This window comes from Lepus europaeus, chromosome 6 (assembly GCF_033115175.1).
Source record: "Lepus europaeus isolate LE1 chromosome 6, mLepTim1.pri, whole genome shotgun sequence".
In the NCBI taxonomy this organism is placed as follows: domain Eukaryota; kingdom Metazoa; phylum Chordata; class Mammalia; order Lagomorpha; family Leporidae; genus Lepus; species Lepus europaeus.
Window position 1 is genome coordinate 96865215 of NC_084832.1, and position 16046 is coordinate 96881260.

Below are 16046 nucleotides of genomic sequence, written 5' to 3' on the forward strand. Positions count from 1 at the left end.
GAGCCCGGAGCTGCTTCTGGGTCTCCTACCTGGGTGCAGGGGTCCAAGGACTTGGGCCATCCTCCTCTGCTTTCTCAGATGGAGTATCAGGGAGCTGGATTGGAACTGGAACAGGCAGTTCTTGAACCAGCACCCAGATTGAGATGCCAACTTCACAGGCGGAGGCTTAACCTGCTACACCACAACACCAGCCCCTCAAAATAATATAGTTTTTAAAAAGAAAAACAGAAGGACCTTTTACTGGTAGGAAATTGAGCCAGGCTGTGACTAGAAAACATTTTGCTAGTATCTCAGAGACATAAAAATGTCAGAGTATTCAGTCACAAAAATTAGCACCTTTTGCTTCTAAGATTGGAAATCGAGTACTAGGTCATTAATTTTCCCCTTCAATATCTCTCTTTAAAGAGATGAAATGTGTGACTAACAGATCATTTCATTCATCTCAGCAAAAGCCAGAATGGGAGACGGAATTATCCTGGAAAGATCTTTGAGGAAGTGTTTTGTCTGATGAATGAATCCTGTGACACACGGGAGACTTACATGGTTCTAAGGAAATTCATTCTAAAGGAAACTCCTTGGACTAAAAGTGACAGAGACCGCATCAACTGAAAGAAGAATGTCAGACCTCTGTTAGATAGACAAGACACTGCTGATAAATCTGTCTGGCCTCAAGCACATGCCATCCTTCACAAAAAAGGAGGGATGAAATTTCAGAATGGAGTCTTGCGTCCAGTGGGCCAAGACTGTAACCCAAGCGGATTATTCTCAGATATGGAAATCTAATATTTTTTGCCCTGGATTTCACAGTTTCTTGGGACTGATGACTCTTTTTGCCCCAGGTTAGCTACCCAAGACCTCATAAACAATTTAGGTGACTGAGATGATAATATTTTGGGTTTTTGAGCTAATGAGATGTACAGGAGTTTTTTGTGTAATTTCAATCATTGTTGTAATGGATTTAGACTTTGAAGAACGTTGGATAGGGTGAATGCATTTTGCATTTGGGATACTTGTGTATTGAGGGAATGGACAGAGGAAAGAATGTGGTAACAGATTCATGTCCTCTGACTGTTTGCTCTCAGAAGCCTATGACTTGGAAGACTCCAAGATGGCAGAATGGGGAGGGAGTGCACTGATAGTCCGGGAAAAGATAGTTTAATAAAAGTGGAGATACTGTAGTTTCAGGGAAGACTAAGGGAAAAAACTGCAGGGTGAGAGAGAAGTTATGGGGGGGAAAAAGCCACTGTAATCCAAAAGCTGTACTTTGGAAATTTATATTTATTAAATAAAAGTTAAAAAAAAAAAAAGAGGCCGGCGCCATGGCTCAACAGGCTAATCCTCCACCTAGCGGGGCCAGCACACCGGGTTCTAGTCCCGGTTGGGGCGCTGGATTCTGTCCCAGTTGCCCCTCTTCCAGGCCAGCTCTCTGCTGTGGCCAGGGAGTGCAGTGGAGGATGGCCCAAGTGCTTAGGCCCTGCACCCCATGGGAGACCAGGAGAAGCACCTGGCTCCTGCCTTCAGATCAGTGTGGTGTGCCAGCCGCAGCGCACCGGCCGCGGCAGCCATTGGAGGGTGAACCAATGGCAAAAGGAAGACCTTTCTCTCTGTCTCTCTCTCTCACTGTCCACTCTGCCTGTCAAAAAAAAAAAAAAGAAGAAGAAGAAGAAGAAGAAGCCTATGACTACTTTGTTTGGTAAAAGGGCCTAGGCAGATGAGATCAAATTAAGGACCTTGTGATGTGAGGACTACTATCTTGGATTGTTTGGGTTGGCAGTATAGTTACAAGTATTTTAACAGGGAAACAAGAAGGTGAGAGAGAGATTTGAAGATGGTATGCTGCTAGTTTTGCAGATGGAGGCAGGACTCACAAACCAAGGAATGTGGAAAGCCTGTAGAATGCTATAAAAAGAGCGAGCACCATGGCTCACTAGGCTAATCCTCCATCTGCGGCACCGGCACCCTGGGTTCTAGTCCCGGTCTGAGCGCCGGATTCTGTCCCAGTTGCTCCTCTTCCAGTCCAGCTCTCTGCTGTGGCCCGGGAGGGCAGTGGAGGATGGCCCAAGTGCTTGGGCCCTGCACCTGCATGGGAGACCAGGAAGAAGCACCTGGCTCCTGGCTTCGGATCAGCACAGCGTGCTGGCTGTAGCAGCTATTTGGGGGGTGAACCAACAGGAGAAGGACCTTTCTCTCTCTCTCTCTCTCTCTCTCTCTCTCTTACTGTCTAACTCTGCCTGTCAAAAAAAAAAAAAAAAGAAAAGAAAAGAAAGAAAAAGAAACCAGAGGCTTCTCTGGAGCTCCAGGAAGAATGTACACCTGCCAATCCCTTGATTTTAGCCCAGTGAGTGAGAAAACTATAATAGATTTGTAATGTTTTAAGCCAGTAAATGTGTGATAATTTGTCACAGCATTAAAGGAAATTAATTAACAAATATGAGAAGACTTTTAAAGTTTGTGGAATAATGAGATTGAAAGACAAGTTTACTTTGGTACCAAAAAAATATGAAGCCCGTGTGTAATTTTTTTATAGCTTACATTTTCCATGAACTTTTTCAAGACCCCTGATTTATAAAGTAGAATTTTTCATTGGTTATATTGCTGCATTTTCAACTGTTTTCTGAATTTTAAAAATATTTAATTATAAAGTGGGTATGTTTTACTTTAAGCATAGAATTTAAAATATTGAAATGCTATAGAAAGAAGAAAAATCTTGAGCTAAAATAAACCCAGTAGGCCGCCCAATTTGTCAGCTTCCCCATCTGTGGATGACAAGAATATTTTTTTTTTTTGACAGGCAGAGTGGACAGTGAGAGAGAGGCAGAGAGAAAGGTCTTCCTTTGCCGTTGGTTCACCCTCCAATGGCCGCTGCAGATGGCGCATCTCGCTGATCCGAAGCCAGGAGCCAGGTGCTTCTCCTGGTCTCCCATGGGGTGCAGGGCCCAAGGACTTGGGCCATCCTCCACTGCACTCCCTGGCCGCAGCAGAGAGCTGGCCTGGAAGAGGGACAACCGGGACAGGATCGGTGCCCCGACCGGGACTAGAACCCGGTGTGCCGGCGCCACAAGGCAGAGGATTAGCCTGTTGAACCACGGCGCCGGCCGATGACAAGAATATTGATGACCACTTCTTTACTGTAAAAACAGTTCCAAGTTGCTAATTATTTTTCAGGATTCTATGAGACTAGGGAAAAAGAAAGGAAATCTCAGAAATACTTACTGTTGCCTTGTGTAATGGACAACACATGGATTCCTGATTTAGAGATAATTCCTCTTGCTTTGATCTGAAGACAGAAGGAAATATATTCATTTATTGTTATTGTTTGATCATACATATTAACCTACATTAAGGTATTCATAATATATACAAAACAATAACCTTACACTACAATCCTGAAGTTATCACTAAATTTCCCTTCTGATAATTTTCTATTCGTGTATTTATATACTTTGAATAACAAATATGTAATTTTACCATGTCTATTTTGTTTATATTAGCATTTCTATTAAGTATGTTTCAGATTTATATTTTGTTTCAATAACTATTTTAAGCACCTACTGTATGTAAAGCAATGTATAATGGGAGACAGCATTTTGGCACAGCAGGTTAAGATGCCCCTTGCTATTCCAGCACCCCATATCAGTGCATCAGTTTGAGTCCTGGCTGCTCTGCTTCTAATCCAGCTCCCTGCTAGCAAGGAAAGTAGCAGAAGATGACCCAAGTACCTGAACCCCTGCCACTCACGTGGGAGACCCCCATGAAGTCCTGTGCTCTTGACTTCGGCCAGCAGGCCATTGCAGCCACCTGGAGAGTGAACCAGCATATAGAAGATCTCTTTTTTCTCTCTCCCTCTCTCTCACTCTCTCTCATTCTCTCTGTAACTGCCTTTCAAGTAAATAAATAAATCTTTTTAAAGAAGCAATATATAGTAAAAGCAGATACAAAATATTCTCTATTACTACCTCTATTTAAAAAAAATACATTACCGAACATTCTTTACATTCCAGCCACTGTAATAAATAATTTAATTTTAATTTGCATAATAAATCCATTATGTAATATCTCCAATGTTTATTCTTTCTTTTTTTTTTTTTTGGAAAGATTTATTTTATTTATTTGAAAGGCAGAGTTATGGGGAGGGGGAGGAGACAGAAAGAAAAAGAGATCTTTCATCTGCTGGCTCACTCCCCAAATGGCCACAATGGTTAGGGCTAAGTCAGGCCGAAGCCAAGGGCCTTCAACTCCATCCAGATTCCCAAATGGATGTCTGGGGCCCAAGCACCTGGGACATTCTCCTCTGATTTCCCAGGCGTATTAGCCTGGATCAGATGTGGAGCAGCTGAGACTCAAACCAATGCTCTGATTTTGAATGCTGTTGTCGCAGGCAGCAGTTTAACCCTCTGTGCCTTCACACTGGCCCTGATATTTCTCTTTAAAACAAAAAAGATATTTATTTAATTTATTTGAAAGACAGAGTTACAGGGAGAAGTAGAGACAGAGAGAGAAGAGAGATCTTCAGTCCACTGGTTCATTCCCCAAATGGCTGCAAAGGCTGGAGCTGGGCTGATCCGAAGCCAGGAGCTAGGATATTCTTCCAGGTCTCCCATGGTATAGGGGCCCAAGCACTTGGGCCATCTTCTGTTGCTTTCCCAGTCACGTTAGCAGGGATCAGGATCAGAAGTGAAGCAGCCGAGACTCACACCGGCACCCATATGGGATACCAGTGCAGCAGCTTGAGGCTTTAACCTGCGGCGCCACAACCCTGGACCGACATTTCTCTTTACGGATTAAATTAGATAAATTATCCAAGTTCACACAAATGGGAAGCAATAAAGCTGGAATTCTAACATCAATTTTTCTACATTTTCATAGAATTAAGAAAATGTTATTTATAGTTGACAGTCCTTCAAAGACTTTCATGTATTTAACTTTTTTCTTCTTAAAAAGATTCATTTTGAAGGCCGGCACCGCGGCTCAATAGGCTAATCCTCCGCCTGCGGCGCCAGCACAATGGGTTCTAGTCCCGGTCGAGGCTCCGGATTCTGTCCCGGTTGCCCCTCTTCCAGGCCAGCTCTCTGCTGTGGCCTGGGAGTGCAGTGGAGGATGGCCCAAGTCCTTGGGCCCTACACCTGCATGGAAGACCAGGAGAAGCACCTGGCTCCTGGCTTCGGATCAGCGCGATGCGCCGGCCACAGCACGCCGGCCGCGGCAGCCATTGGAGGCAAAAGGAAGACCTTTCTCTCTGTCTCTCTCTCTCTCTTTCTCTCACTATCCACTCTGACTGTCAAAAAAAAATAATAAAAATAAATAAATAAATTTTTAAAAAGATTCATTTTGAGTAAATACTAGCTTTGGACATTTTTACAATAGGGACACACATAGGTGTGTTGGCCTCAAAACTATCAGGCCAACTTACAGTTAATGTACTTTGCAACTACACCCATCATGAGCTTTGTAACTTATTCAGAAGTGAATGGTTTTTCTAGGAGACTGTTCATAACATTTATTTCCTTTTGAGTCAAGTTTTTGTCTTCAGCTCTTTCTTCTCCCACTCAATAATATGATATTGAAATTCAACAAGAAAAAGAGCATCAAAGTTTAAGTGGTGACCACAGCACAATTTAAAATTTAAAGCGTTAATACTTTCCTAAAAAGTAACTTTTCTTCAAGCATAAAAACAAGAGTTATTAATATTTACACATTATAAAAGGCATTACTTTGATAACAACCTAACAATTTTTGAGTCTATACAATCTATACTGCTACAGTGGCTCTTATCCTTACCAAATAATAGAAAGTTAACTCTTTTTCATCCTTCAGAATCTGTCCATTCAAGATGTAGTGTGCCCGAATCTCCTGGGTTTGTCCACAGGCCACAGTACCAACAAGGTCAAGTTGAACATAACTCTTGCTGGGGGAAAAAATAGGAGCTGCAACATGCTGTGCTGGTGTATGAAGCTCCTCAAGCCACCAGCTATCAAAACAGTAGTTATTCCATTTGTAGGTGACCTAGTGGAAGAATAAATAGGCGTTACATGTGTAATATATATTAATTATGCATTATATATAATAGAACTGTCAAAATGCTGTATTTCTCAAATACAGCATAATCCATAAAGAGCTTCCCCGTAAGTTCACTTAGACTTATGCTATACTGATTCAATAAATATTCATTTGCAATCAAACTCAATTATTTTTTCTTAACATCCTGTGACTGGATATTCCACATAAAATAAAAATAGTAGAATGCTAAAAGAAGCAAACCAAATCTAGCTTGTATTGGAATTATAAACCTATTGAACATTTCAACGGCATACTAAGATGATTTATTCCATGTTTTCTGAAACTAGACTGTTGTAGGCAGAGTATCTAAAAGTGAAAGCTATCAACTGAGTGTTCTTTCTCTTGTGATTTAGGTCTCCACATTGCTTAATTTATGTCTTATTTTTTCCCATCTTTTTTTCCATGTAGTTTACCTGTTTCTTATGCATCCCTTTGACTCACCGTAACAGAAATGGTAGAAGTTATGAAGCTGGTGGTATCAATGGAAATGTCTGCCAAACCACGCTCATTAGTAGTGAAATTGGTCTGGTGTGTATGTGCGTCCACACTGACAAATACGGTTTTATTAGGAATTGGTTGCTCCTTTTCATCAACCAGAAGAACCTAGAAATATGAAAGTGATAGCTGGTGACAGGTGTCACAGATCAATGACATCTTCTGCTTTTTGCAATGTTCACCTCTTTACATCGCTGTCACTTTCTGCCATTTAGTGAGGATCTTAGAATCTGAAAACAAGATTCATTTCCTGAGCTCTAAATATGATTTTTATCCTTATAATATTTTAAAAATTATTTTGAAACCTGAATAGTATTTTTTGCTATAGTTTGAACAGTAAAATCACAATTTTAAGATTTCTGAGATCCAATGTGATATATAGATATATAAAATGTGTAATATAGAATGATTAAATTAGCTAATTAATGCACCTATCACCTTACTTGCTTATCATCTATCCTGGTGAGATAGTTAGTATTTACTGTGTAAGTTATTTTGAAATATATAATACATTATCATTGGTCATTTCTGTTCAAAATCTTTTCTTCCTTTTTATTTAATTTGAGAGAGAGAGAGTGTGTGTGTGAGAGAGAGAGAGAGAAGCAAGCTTCCATTCACTGACTCACTCCCCAAATGCCAGCAGTGGCTGGGACAGAGCTGGGCTGAAGCTGCGAGCTGGGAACTCAATCCAGGTCTTCCACAGGGGTAGCAGAACTCACCCTGCTGCCCCCCACCCCGGCCCCGGATCTGCTCTATCAAGAAGCAGGAGACAGGAGCCAGAGACAGGTATCAAACACAGGTCCACAGGTCTTTCCATGTGGGTTGCAGATGTCCTAATTGGCATCTTAATTTCTAGGCTAAATGAGTTCCCCTCAAGATTTTTAAGATTTCGGTTTGGATATCCCATGGGCACTCACATTGCAAATACACAAAAGTGGGATCATAATGTTACCTTCCCCAGTTTTTTCATCTCCATTTCACTCTACGGTTCTATTTAATACTTTATTTAAGAACACTATAGTCCTCTGCGAGCCATTTTCTCGTTAAAACTGTGGCATTGGGGCTACACTGTGGTGCAGTAGGTTAATCCTCCATCTGCGGCACCAGCATCCCATATGGGCACCGGTTCTAATTCCAGCCGCTCCTCTTCCAATCCAGCTCTCTGCTATAGCCTGGGATAGCAGTAGAAAATGGCCCAAGTCCTTGGCCCCTGCACCCACGTGGGAGACCCTGAGGAAGCTCCTGGCGCCTGGCATTGGATCAGCACAGCTCCGGCCATTGCGGCCATTTGGGGAGCTAATCAGTGGACAGAAGACCTTTCTCTCTCTCTGTCTCTCCCTCTCACTATCTGTAATTCTACCTCTCAAATAAATAAATAAAAATATTTAAAAAAATAAAACCACAGCATTTTTTTCTTTAGGTTTCCAATAGCTTCCTGTTTAATTTTCTGCAATCTTTCCTCTTGCATGACTGTGGCTCTTCTCACCACAGCCTGAGATGATGTGATCACAATGCACCTCTCAGACCATTGTCACTTCTCAATGCAAAAGTCTTATCATAATCTAAAACTCCCTCAAGGTCTGTCTGGCCTACCTACAGCAGGTCAGCACATTCAGCTATACCTGTTTTCTTAGCAACAGTCACTGGCTGCCTTTTAGATCTTTGCCCTTGGAAAGCTGTTGCACACCTTGGGCCTTGGCCAATCTCCTTCTATCTTCAATCTCTGGTCCTCTCACACTAGTCTTCAGGTAAGCAGTTTTTCATGATCTTCTTTCTACCTGAAATGGCCTTGCCAAACTCTATCTATATGTGAATTAACTTCTTGCCAATTTGATATGTGATACTGAAATGATTGAAGAAAACATAAAGTTCAAAGCTTAAAATAAAAAAATTGACCATAAATTGACAATTCAAAGATTGGTTACTTTGAAGAAAATTTAAGATACCTGGGCCAGCACTGCGGCTCAATAGGCTAATCCTCAGCCTTGCAGCACCGGCACACTGGGTTCTAGTCCCAGTTGGGGCACCGGATTCTGTCCCAGTTGCCCCTCTTCCAGGCAAGCTCTCTGCTATGGCCCGGGAGTGCAGTGGAGGATGGCCCAAGTGCTTGGGCCCTGCACCCGCATGGGAGACCAGGAGAAGCACCTGGCTCCTGGCTTCGGATCAGCAGAATGCACCGGCCGAGGCGCACCGGCCATGGCGGCCATTGGAGGGTGAACCAACGGCAAAAGAAAGACCTTTCTCTCTGTCTCTCTCTCTCACTGTCCACTCTGCCTATAAAAAAAAAAAAAAAAAAAAAAAAAGATACCTGAAAATTTTGCATCTACTATTTAGGAAACTGGTGCAGTTTTAGCCAGGTGGCCGCATGGCCCAGCTACCTGAGCCAGGCTCCACACCCATCCTAATGGGATTCGCTGCTCCTGCTTCCCTGCCCACCCTAAGGTGAAGTTTTAAAAGGGCTTGTTCCTGAACACGTGCTCTCTTGGCTCTTGGTTCTTTTCTCTTGGCTCCTCTCTCTTGGCTCGTCTCTCTCTTTTTCCTTTGCCGCCCCTTCACTCTGGTCTGTAGGGTGTTCCCCAATAAACCCTTTCCCTTACTCCAGTGTCCGGTGTGTTTTGCGACAGCTAACATTAATATATAACATACTATATGAAAGAAAACTGCTAGTTTGCTTAATTGGATTATTGTCTTAAAATATGCCAATACTGATGCTATCAATATTGAGCTTGTAAGCTAAAAATAACTTAAAACTCAGTATTTAAAAATTCAACAACCTGGATAAAATATTATCTTTTACTATTTCTATGAAAAAATATTTTATAAAATTATTGTTTATGTAAAGAGGCACTCAGGGCTGGTTTTGGGCCCAGTGGTTAAGATGCCAGTTAGAGAGCCAACATCTTGTATCAGAACACCTAGATTCAAGCCCCAGCTCCAGTCCTGATTCTGGCTTCCTTCAAACCCTGGAAGGTAGCGGACAATGGCTCAAGTAGTTGTGACTCTTGGCTTTCTCCTGGTTCAGCCTCGGCTGCTGCAGGTGTTTGGGGAGTGAACCAGCAATGGGAGCTCTCTCTTTTTGCTTGCTTGCCTTTTATCTCATCTCCTAAAGTGTAATTGTGGTGTTATTTTCCCAAGGACTTGGGCCAGCTTCCCCTGCTTTCCCAGGTGCATTAACAGGGAGCTGGATCAGAAGTGGAGCATCTGGAACTCACCCATATGGGATGCCAGCATAGCAGGCAGTGGTTTAACCCTTTGCACCACAACACCAGTACTCAGTTATTTTCTTATACTAAACATTCTTTTTGTAATAAATCTTGATTTTAAAATTCATTATCTAAGCCTATTTCCCCAAATTTGATTATGTTAAAAAGATATTTTACCTGCCCCAAAAAAGGTATTCCATGTCTATAATGTGATTTTACTTTAGTAAATTTCAGTTTGCTTAAGGTATTTGTGATTTCACTTGATCCATAGCCAGTCAATTCCAACCCTGAAAAAGAAGCAAGTGAAGTTGGATCGTTCTATGCATTCAATTTTTACCCCTATTTTAGCTTCACTCCATCATAACAAAATACCATCCATATTCTTCTTTTCTTATTCTCTACAGAATCCCTTACGTTTAAAATATAAAAATTATTTGGCAAGAATTTTGACATTAGCTTCACGTTCATACAAAATATTACATTTTCTGTAACCCCTAACTCCTGGTGTCTTATTTGTTCCACCCACCTGTTCTTAAGCTCTGATCTTGTGTTCTTGTCCCATCTTTGGTTTTGTCTCTCTCACATACGTGCTTTCCCCCTACAACTTTCTGCCTACAGTCAAATTCTTCACATTCATACTAGCCTAAAAATATGCTTAAATTTATATCCCAAGCTACTTCCCCAACAAAATCTTTATTTTCCCAGCATTGACAATCCAAGGGATAACCAACAGCTGATGCTTTTTCATTCGGTGAAGTGTAGTCTGTATGTTGTTCTCAATATCTAACACACTACGCTACCTATGGCTGAAAGGTCCGGCCTGCCACCTGTGGCATTCATGTCTCACCCATCACCCATACGCATTCTCTCAAGGATTCCTCAAATGTAAGAGCCACTGAAGTCCTTTCAGCAGCTTCTAGGAAATTTCACTCTTATTTCTCGCCATCCCTATGACTTCTAACCTCATTGGGCTGACTTATTTGCTCCTGTTTGTATCCTAAGTGGAGTTGTCTCTGTTGTTGGAATCCTCTTTGTCCTGTCTCTGCACCGAATGTAGCCTTGCCAAATGGGCCAATCGTGTGCACTTACAGGAGCACAGGGACTCAACAAGCACAGCTTCAGATTTACATGGCTGGGCCTTACGCTTTCCCGTGCTCTGCCATCTTGCCTGCAGACTGGTTCAAACGCTATTTTCTATTGGCCTGTGTCCACTATCACATTCCACAAGAAAGCAAATCTGACATTACTGTCCTGGGAGGAGTGGTATCCACACACCTGTGGTCTGAATTCTTCACCGACACCTTGTGAATGTTTGTTGTGACAGGAGGAACTGTGCCGTGAATGTTCTGTGCATTCACTCTTTTTTAAAATGATCAGCTGAATGAACCCCCTTGTTCTGACATACGAAATTATAATTGATTACCTTTGACACATTCTCATCACAATAGTTTTTTTAGCTACTTCTTATTTTGATAAATGATATTTCCATTAACCAAGCCCCAAATTTAGAATGTTGTACTTCATGTCTAAATAAAATTCTGATATATCATATTGCAACATATTTTTCAATTTGTCTGTCCTCTTGACATCTCCTAGAGTTATTAAGTAGGAAGTCAGATTTAGCCTATGTGTGTTTGTGAGACAGGCCTGAAGACCAAAACATACTGCAGTGCACTTCAAAGTCCTGCCCAGACCCTGATAACCTCCCAGGTGGCCCCAGCCCTGCCCCCAAGGAAAGCTCCCAGGAGAATTCTCTCCTCCGGACCAAATAGGTTACCTGACCTGGTAGCATGGGGCAATAAAACCTGCTCAGATACGCCTTAAGGGAAGCCCCCCTACTCTGCCAGGATGCCAGCAAATCTGAGGAGGAATTTGCTAATTTTCACCCAACAAACCCTTCCGCCAGGACTCACCATCCTTTGTCCTGGAGGAGAGGGGGACGTGGGTAAACAGACTCTCTTAAAAACCTAGGGAGTCCAAACAGACTGCAGGCTCAGCCCTCTGCCTCTCTGCTAAGCTGCCCACCTGGCCTGCCCAGCTGTATTCTCTCCACTCAACCATGTAACCTCATTCTCCCCCAGTCCCAGCGACTGGGCGCTCTCTCTGTCCCTTCTGTTCTGACAGATTCCCTATCCTCAATAAAGCCTTATCATTCCGCTCTCTGTCTCACGCCTAAATTCTTTCTTGCGTGAAGACAAGGACCCCACAGCTTCCACAGCCTTTCCTCTGGTGACAGAATGATCTTTAGAAGATATAAATTTTCTGGGGCCAGCGCATGGCACATTAGGTTGATCCTCCGCGCACCGGCATCCTATATGGGCACTGGTTCTAGTCTCGGTTGCTCCTCTTCCAGTCCAGCTCTCTGCTATGACCTGGGAAAGCAGTGGAGGATGGCCCAGGTCTTTGGGCCCCTGCACCCGCATGGGAGACCAGGAGGAGGCACCTGGCTCCTGGCTTCCGATCGGTGTAGTTCCGGCCATAGAGGCCATTTGGGGAGTGAACCAACGGAGGGAAGACCTTTCTCTCTATCTCTCTCTCATTATCTGTTAACTCTGCCTGTCAAATAAATAAATAAAATCTTTTAAAAAAATATATAAATTTTCAAATGCATCTAAAGAATAAATTGGGGACCGGCGCTGTGGCACAGCAAATTAAAGCCCTGGCCTGAAGGACCAGCATCCCATATGGGCGCCGGTTCTAATCTCAGCTGCTCCTCTTCCCATCCAGCTCTCTGCTATGGCCTGGGATAGCAGTAGAAGATGGCCCAAGTCCTTGGGCCCCTGTACCCATGTGGGAGACCTGGAAGAAGCTCCTGGCTCCTGGCTTCAGATGGGTGCAGCTCTGGTCGTTGCAGCCATCTGCGGAGTGAACCAGTGGTGGAAGACCTCTCTCTCTGTTTCTACCTCTCTCTGTAACTCTTACAAATAAATAAAATAAATCTTTTTTAAAAAAGAATAAATTGGATATAGATCCAATGCTCTTCTGAATAAAGTAAGTTATTTCGTATATGATTTACTTCCCTCCATAGCTTAGCATTAGCCTACACTTTCAGATTCTTCTGAGGCTGAATGTATTCTTATGCTTATCGTATTTCCCTGTCTCTCACTAATTTTTCTATTACTCATCTTACATGAATCAGTTTGACTGTCACATTGTCTTTATAAAGATTTCTTCTAGCTCTGTATTAAAATTAATTACCTCTCTTCATATTCATTTGGCCCTTAGCTTTTTATTTCCAGTGAGAATTTTATTATGAATATACACACAAAAAATTTATATTTTGAGATGCTTTATTTCTCAAGGACAGTGACTACATGGTTTTCATAATCCCAGAGAGTCCAAATTGTTTTGTGTGGAATGGAAGCTTGATAAACGAGCATTGAATTAATGAATATTTAAAAGCAATACAAACCTGTTCCCTCCTCTCTGACCTTGGCTTCCACTTGTATGTTCATGTCATACCGTTTTTGTCTCAGCTGAAATACTTTAGTCTTTACGACTTTTGTGAAACATCCTTTATTGTCTGCCTGAAAAGAAAGGAAAAGGATTCCTGAGTCTTCTCGTTTACTACCAACAAGGTCAATTATCAGTGTTTGAAAATTTGTATTGGCCTTTGGAGTAAATTTTTAAATGTTCTGACCATCTTTTTGCATTATACTCTCACAAGTCCAAAAGTGACAGGAGTTATTTATTTGCTGTCTTTTCTAATTTCTGGAAATGGATCCCATTTCTGCCGTAATAAACTTCCTGGAGATTCCAGATATACCATGGTGTTTTCTAGTTCTATCTCTTTGAGTATGTTATTTCTCAATTAACTTTCTTGCTCTCAATCTTACCTTGGCCAACAGTCACTACCCCTCAAAACACAAGTGAGATCTAACATCTTCGAAAAAGCCTTCTCTACTCACTTTCACCTAAATACAGACTGAGGATTATGAATAGGTGGAATTATATATATACAGACTGAGGATTATATATAGGATAGTATGTTCCTAACTGTGCTTCCCCAATGTCTAGAACATTTGTTGAGGAGATGAAACCTAGTAATGATAAAATTTTCAAATTAAATATTGGGATCCATGTTTTAATACTTATTTTCATTTTGAAATTCTTTACATGGAAATATTCACCACATCTGGAATTTCACCCTATTTATTTTTGTATGGAAGTCATTAGTCACTTGAAAACAAGAATTAATCCTAGTGTGCTTGACAGACTAATGATTCTTGTGGCTAGAGTCTGCTCATGTTTATCAGTTTATTAATATTTATCTTGATGCTCATCATAATACGAGGGGCATCAAAAAGAAGATAGAAATGAGCACTATCTTTTAATTCCATGCTTCTTCAAAATTTTGAAGTATTCACCTGTCATTTGTTTGATCTCTGTAGCTTCAATAACTTTCTTTTCCATACCATTATAATGACTGCTGACACTGCCACACACTGGGTTTTTACATTATTTTTCTCTGAAATCAGTAATTCATAGAGTCCACTTTTTAAAATATAGCATATTCTACTTTCAGTTGCTTCCCCTAAGTATCCTTATTATACCTCTTCTTTGATGTAACTGGGGTCTCCAAGAGGTTTGCCTCTTGACAATCCAGTGCTCAGTTACTAGTCTTCCCTAGGCAGTTAAGATTCCATGGCAGGTTATTTTATCTTCCAGCTAGTCAAATTCTTTTTTTTTTTTGACAGGCAGAGTGGACAGTGAGAGAGAGACAGAGAGAAAGGTCTTCCTTTGCCGTTGGTTCACCCTCCAATGGCTGCCGCGGCCGGCGCACTGCAGCTGGTGCATCGCGCTGATCCGAAGGCAGGAGCCAGGTGCTTTTCCTGGTCTCCCATGCAGGTGCAGGGCCCAAGCACTTGGGCCATCCTCCACTGCACTCCCGGGCCACAGCAGAGAGCTAGCCTGGGAGAGGAGCAACCGGGACAGAGTCCGGTGCCCTGACTGGGACTAGAACCTGGTGTGCCGGCGCCGCAAGGCGGAGGATTAGCCTGTTGAGCCACGGCGCTGGCCAGCTAGTCAAATTCTTAACATATTCTTCTGTTATCTGTATGATAAAAGTTAATTCTGGATGCTTCCATACCCTTTCTTACACTTACATCTGACATGCTGATTGCTGTTGGATATTACAAAACAGCCAAAATGAATTATCAATATAAATTTATGAGTTCAGCCCTCAAGCAGTCCCCTAACGCTTCCAGTCAATCTCTTTAGTATTTCCCTTACTTGATGACTGTTTCAAAAGCTATTTTCTATTGTACTGTATTTATGATTGTAAGTAATTGAGAAAACAAGATCTGGTATTAGAGTCCCAAGGAAACTGGTTTCCACATACCTGTTGACTGAATTCTTCACAAATGCTTTGTGGATATTTGTTATGACACATGGAGCCATACTGTAAATATTGTCTGCATACGTTAATTGTCACCAGACCAGGGACAGGCTTTCCATACGTGTATCTATAAAAATACAGTGTCACAGAGAAAGGTATTTAATATAATTCTGATTTACCCATTCACATATCATTTTATACAACTAAAGCAATTGTATTATATTCAAGAGCATTTTTACTTTGGAACCATTTATTCTGGGACTGCGCTTTATTTATCTAAGTACTAACACACCTGTAACTTTAAGAAAAACTACTTAATGAATCTTTTAAAATGTATTCAAATACAAAATTACCAATTTAATTATTCTCAGATTCTTCCTCCCTCTCTTGACTTTTTACTGTCACACTATCTTTTTTTCCTCTTTTTCTGCTGTCAAATTATCAAGATGTAATTCTAGCTCTGACTGAGCTTGTGTTATCCTAGAGCAAAAAATTAAGGTTATGAAGAGAGTATATTTCTAAGTGCTGCCTAATTCATAATAATTCTAAAAGGATAAATGAAAAGTTAGAAGGGAAAGTAGTAGCTATAAAAGAAAAATGTTATGTATAACTAGGATCATAATGACTTGGTTTCATTCTGCCAAACATGATGAGACAATATGATGGAATACTGCAATGTATAGTTTCCTAAATTGTGCCTTATGGACCACCTGCATGGAAATTACCCAATATGTGATGAGATGCAGACTCCTGAATATTTTCCCATATTTATGATTATAATCTCTGTAGGTAAGGCCAGGGAATACACATTTTAACTAAGCACTTCCTGTATAGCTTGATGCACACTGAAGTTAAAAACCTATTGCATCAGCCCGATTGTGAAACACGTGAGCTTTAGAGTTGGGACTTCAATTCTTCACCTTTTATACTTTTTCCCTTGAGCTTTTATAAGT

At 41.4% G+C, this 16046-nt stretch overlaps 1 protein-coding gene across 1 annotated transcript in view; it reads right to left on the reverse strand.

The window, feature by feature from the left end:
- The window catches only part of LOC133761800 (pregnancy zone protein-like), a 68943-nt gene that overhangs the window by 36164 nt on the left and 16733 nt on the right, over window positions 1-16046 (reverse strand). The window contains exons 8-13 of the mRNA XM_062194646.1: window positions 15097-15220; window positions 13168-13282; window positions 9933-10042; window positions 6499-6660; window positions 5779-6003; window positions 3214-3277 (exon numbers count right to left, since the gene is read on the reverse strand). Coding sequence (XP_062050630.1) covers window positions 3214-3277; window positions 5779-6003; window positions 6499-6660; window positions 9933-10042; window positions 13168-13282; window positions 15097-15220 — 800 coding nt within the window. The remainder of the gene's footprint in view (window positions 1-3213; window positions 3278-5778; window positions 6004-6498; window positions 6661-9932; window positions 10043-13167; window positions 13283-15096; window positions 15221-16046) is intronic.